Here is a 6000-nt window from a genome sequence, read left to right on the forward strand (position 1 = left end):
TGCATAATATGGATTCATGAAAACGAATGATTTTTATAAGAATCTCAGTTTATGTTCATCTTAAGTACTCAAGTCATATTCATCCGGGATGGCATTGAGGGTGAGTAAATGATGAGAGAATTTTCACTTTTGGGTGGACTATCCCTTTAAGAATTTTTTTATTATTTAAGGTTTCTGGGACAGAACTAACTTACACCAGCAAGCAGCAGATTAAGCACTTTCTAAACAAGACACCTTATGTCGTGTTGTATAAACAGGAACACTTAACAAGGGTTCTTGGACCACTGGAGTCAGGGAATGGACCACAGTCTCTCCTTGCTGTGAAGCCTTCAAAGGCTTTGGGGATCTAACATCAGAAAGCTCACCGTAGGATCATTGGATTTTCTCAGACTGTGAGTCAGGTGTTGCAGCTGCTCCACTGCTTCTTTGGGAACATTTGGGATCTGTTATGAAAATTATGTATACAAAACTCAAATCCAAAAAGCAAGCATCAAAGCTATATGATATTTTGATTCAACATAAAATGCAGTTCGTAAACATGTTGGGTGTAAGCAGATTTAATCAAACACGTTACTGAATTTGACATAGCTCAGTCTGAAGGTGATGTGACTGACCATGCCCTGGATAACAGCCGTTTCCTCAGCCTTGGCCAGTGGTTTGACGGTGTGAAAGAGGAACATGGTGAGGATCTCCGGGCCGAGCCACTGCTGCGTGGTGCTCCCGACCTGAGGCGGCTCCGCTAGAGCGATGATCCGGAATGACGGGTGGACTGGGAAGATGGATCTGTGGAGAAGATCAGCACTGGTTACTTATTTTCTCATTCCCAATTCCTGATCCATAATGGAGTAATAATTCAAAACAACAACAAAAAATGCCAATGCTTTGACCGATGTTACTATCGTGGCTGCGAACCATTTCTAAATATACCTGTATACTACCAGTCAAAAGTTTTTTTTCTTTAAATAAATTCAAACTTTATTCAGCAATGATGCAATAAATCAACCAAAAGTGACATTAAATACATTTATCACGGTTTCCACAAAAACATTAAGCAGCTGTTTTCAGTAGTTTTTAACAATAAGAAATGTTTCTTGAGTTTCTCTGAAGGTGAAACTGAAGACTGAAGTAATGGATGCAGAAAATTCAGGCTTGCATACATGAATTAAATATATTCTAAAATACATTAAAATGTAAACAAGCTTTTTTTTTAAATTTTTCAATAACATTTCACAATATTACCTAGAGATGCTTGATTTGGGGGAAAAATCTAATTGCGATTTTTCTAAAAAAAAGGTTTGCTGTACTTGTTTGTAAAGCTGAAAAATTTGGCCAAAAAATGGATTATATATTAATGAATATAAATTATATATTAATGTATATAAATAATAATAATAAATATTATTATTATTTAATTACTTTAATTTCAATTATTATTGTTATTATTATCACTAAATAAAAATAGAAGCATTACTAAAAAACAAAATGAGATATATTACTCTTGTAAATATTTCACTGTAAAATTTAAAAAAAGTAGTATTTAAGAATTAAGTAATATAGTAGTTCCACTTCACACTGAAACATGCAGGGCATATATTTATTTATTTTATTAAAGCGCAGCCTTTGTGATTTGATAAATGCAAACAGCCACAATGTTATTTCAGTTTTATTTAGATTCAGCCCTATCATTCAGCCCTAATATTACTGGGCATTTTTATAGTATTTGTGGTCAAATAAATGCAGTCTTGGTGAGCATAAGACACTTGTTTTTCAAAAACATTAACAACTTTTTACTAAATCCAAACTTCTGAATGGTAGTGTGTCTTTCTGAGGGATCCGAACATTAGACACAAGTGACTGAAGTTTATATTCAAATCAGGTTTCTTTATGACTAGTTTTTATCTTCTTTTTAAATACAAATAAATAGGCAGTGTAAGAAATAAGTTGGTATTGCATTCTGAACATAGCTGATGTGAAGTTATCACACAGACTATCAAGACAATGGAGCAGGTGACCTGAAAACAGACAGAGTCACAGCAACTGTCATTCTTTGTTATGATTATGTTATGTTATGATTATAATATGTTTCAGGGGGCTGGCATAACCAAAGGCACCTGATCACTGATGACTACATGAGAACAAGAGGAGGTGAAGTCAGTCCATTCATCCGTCAAAGTGAATAGGATATGCTCATGTCAAGATCTGTGCTCTCGCTGATCTCTGGCACATTGATATTGTATCGCTGACAATAGCTTGTGCTCGAGCTGCATCGCCACCTAATCCCACTGGACAGCTCCGTCTATTTATAAACAGTGAAGCCCCCTGCATGAAATGCATAAATACACCTACTGACATAGAGAGAGCGATCGCGATTCTTCATTATCACACCATTTTAGATCTTCATCAGATCAACTGCATCTCTTGTTGCCTAGCAACACCTTCCTATCTTCCAATGTCCCTGGTTTCAAAGACACCAGCTCCCGTTTCTAACATTTATACATCATTACTGAATGTAGCACTTGTTAGCAGTAATCATACACAGGTGCACTGCTATCATCTTTACCCACAACACTTGTGTCACTGAAAAACTATAAGAAAACTATAAGAAAGACAATTTATGCAAACAAGATAAAAGTGAAATACAGTGACCAAGGGCTGTAATGTCAAACAAAAAGCAAAAAACAAACAACAACAACAAAAAAACTAAAAACAAAACAATACAAAACAAAATGAAAAACAAAACAAAAACAAAAAATATGAAAAACACAAAATGACAAAAAAAAAAAACAAAGCTAAAAACAAAACACAACACAAGAAACAACCATACAAAAACAAAACAAAAAGCACAAAAATACACAAAAAAAAAACACAACAAAAATAAAAACAAAACAAAAACAAACAAACAACAAAACTACAGAAGCCATATAACAACTTTCTGTGAGGAAATAGACTTTCAATTGGTTAGTCACCATAAAAAATAATTTGTGATGCAAATATGGTGTATCAAGACCCATTTTTCAGGTTTCAGGTTTGACGTCAATATTTCTAGTTGCCACTGGTTTGAATTTTGATGCACTACGTTTGCATAGTGTAATGTAAATTAGATTTCAGAACTTGGTGAAGAGCAAGATTTTTGTGCAGACTATAACTGTTTTCTATTTTAATATGTTAAAATGTAATTTATTGTTGACGCAAAGCTGAATTTTCAGCATTATTACTCCAGTCTTCAGTGTCGCGTGATCCTTCAGAAATCATATTAATATGCTGATTTGCTGCTCAAGAAACATTATTATTACCATCAATGTTGAAAACAATTGCACTGCTTAATATTAGTGTCATTTGTGATCATTTTTTTTGTCTTTACTGCCACATTTGATCAATTTAATGCATCAGTGCATGCATAATAAAGGATTAATTTCTTCTTCAAAAATGAAAATCTATACAGTTGTATATATAGCCCAAAAAAAAGCATAATAAAATAAAATATTGGATTTTAATGACATTACCTTCATAAAATGTAAAATCCTGGTTGTGAAGCATTGTTTTCAACAATTTGCACACATGACAGATCATGTTTTGTGATGCTAAACTGTTCAAGTAATCAACACATTATCCCTTATTGCATCCAATAAGGCTGAGAAAATAAAATATTGGATTTGAATGACATTACTTTCATAAAATGTAAAATCCTGGTTGTGAAGCATTGTTTTCAACAATTTGCACACGACAGATCATGTTTTGTGATGCTAAACTGTTCAAGTAATCAACACATTATCCCTTATTGCATCCAATAAGGCTGAGAAAGACAGAGACAAACAAAGAGATGACCAAGATGCTAATAATTGTTGACTTTGTGAGAGCACCTATATTCTGCTCCCTAGCACAGCGTTGACCTCAGGAGGTCAGAGACAGCAGTCCTGCCCACGCAGTCAGTCAAAGTGTGACTTTTAGAGGCGTCATTAATATGCCTGTACAGTAAGAAGTGTGTATGTGAGTCTGAAGCTGGCAGGAACACAGGCTCGCTAATTAAGAGCAGTGTTGGAACCACATGAAGAGACCACAAGTGAAGTCTGAGACGTCGGCTGGAAACACAGGAAGAGGAAGTGACTTTATTTCAACCTCAGACGCGCCACCACAAACATCCTTCCTACCCATCTAGGTGGGGCTCCACCAGCAGGACACAAATATACATCCAACAGCACTGATTTCTTCACCGTGACACTCACAGATTTGTCATTTCACTGATCAGGTGCTGATAAAATGTGGCTAAGATTACAATAATTTTACGTCACATAATATACTAGAGGAAATTACAAAATATGGAAATTAAGTCTAAGAGACTATTTCAGATTGGTGTTATTTTAGCATAAGATACAATTGTAGTTCTTTCAATGTTTTTAATTAGTTTTTATTGTTGTATTTTTTTATTTTCATTTTAATTTTTGTTACATTTTTCATAATTTTGTTGAGCGTGTTTGTCATTTAGATTAGTTTTTTGTCTATTTTTTATTCATTCTTATTTCAGTTTTAGGTATTTTAGTACATCTATTTAAACTAAATGAAATATAAATAAAAATAATATAATATAATATAAAAATAATAATGAAATAAGCATAAAAATATCATAATATGTTTGCAGATATTTGTTGTATATTTTTTATTTTATTTACATTTTTGTTAAATTTTTCATAATTTTGTTGTGCGTGTTTGTCATTTAGATTAGTTTTTTGTCTAATTTTTATTAATTCTTATTTCAGTTTTAGGTATTTTAGTACATCTATTTATACTAAATGAAATATAAATAAAAATAATATAATATAAAAATAATAATGAAATAATAAGCATAAAAATATAATATGTTTGCAGATATTTAAGAAACATGTTAAGTTAACATACTTGTTTATCTGAAAAACAATGCTACAGTGAAAGCATTGTGAAAATGTGTGTTCCGGGACGGAATGTCTGTCTTTGTTTTGGTCTGTGTAACCCACCCACTGCCAGTTTACCCAATTGTATTTCGGCACCCCGGGTTGCCAGTTGGCGGGAAAAAAGAGCATATCTCATTTCATTCATCGTCAAGTGCGCTGGTTCCTGTTGGTGTAGTCAATCTGGCAACCTGCTTGTGCCCCCAAAATATTTTGAATTTGGACTGCAATATCTAGTTCAACCACTAGTTGTCAATCCTACATACAGCACCTATAAACCAAGGCTTTTAATTTTTGAGGAAAACCACAAGGAGACTTTAAAGCTTCTCTTTCATTGACAACAGATTAAAGGGTTAGTTCACCCAAAAATGAAAATTAGCCCATAAATTACTCACGCTCACATCATCCAAGGTACTGGAAGGTACTACTTAGAAGTACAAAATGAGGATTTGTAAAGAAGAATGTCAGAGGATTTCGATATAAGCCAAGAGGAGACTGGTTTTCCTTGAAAGATCAAAGACAATTTTTAATATAACTCTGACTGGATTCGTCTGAAAGAAGAAAGTCATATACACCTAGGATGACTTGAGGGTGAGTAATCTATGGGCTGTTTTCATTTTTGGGTGAACTAACCCTTTAAACTTTATAAACAATTTTCAGTACAAATTTGGCATAATATGCTTGGCATGTGTTGTGTTTTTAAATTCAGGCAATAAGTGGCCTACACTCACAGAAATTAACATGAACCAAATACCTTCATGAATGTACTGTTCATTTGAATCAGATCAATTTAATGAATTGGTTGATGCAGTTCACAAACACTCTAAACTATTTAATGGGAAAAAACAGCCAGTGCATTTTTCAAAATTTCTTTTGCATTGCATGGAATTAAGTCAGTCAAACAGGAATGGGACGACATGAAGAGAGTAAATGATGACAGAATGTTCATTTTTGAGTCCAACATCATGGAGTTCACTCGGTTTCTAAATGTCAAAAATAAAAATGGAACCAGACAGGGTTCACTCATGCACTCATGATTTTTGAGGGGGCACGAGTGTTGGGGGGGGGGGGGGGGGTC

The 6000-nt window shown here is 33.8% G+C and overlaps 1 protein-coding gene across 3 annotated transcripts in view; it reads right to left on the minus strand.

Moving 5' to 3' along the window:
* Positions 1-6000, minus strand: part of vwa8 (von Willebrand factor A domain containing 8) — a 116045-nt gene that overhangs the window by 79027 nt on the left and 31018 nt on the right. For all 3 annotated transcript variants that reach the window (XM_016454457.1, XM_016454458.1, XM_016454459.1), the window contains 2 exons: positions 615-783; positions 366-443 (listed from right to left, as the gene is read on the minus strand). In XM_016454457.1, the coding sequence (XP_016309943.1) occupies positions 366-443; positions 615-783 (247 nt within the window). The remainder of the gene's footprint in view (positions 1-365; positions 444-614; positions 784-6000) is intronic.

The sequence above is a fragment of the Sinocyclocheilus anshuiensis genome, unplaced genomic scaffold (assembly GCF_001515605.1).
Source record: "Sinocyclocheilus anshuiensis isolate Anshui unplaced genomic scaffold, SAMN03320099.WGS_v1.1 scaffold247, whole genome shotgun sequence".
In the NCBI taxonomy this organism is placed as follows: domain Eukaryota; kingdom Metazoa; phylum Chordata; class Actinopteri; order Cypriniformes; family Cyprinidae; genus Sinocyclocheilus; species Sinocyclocheilus anshuiensis.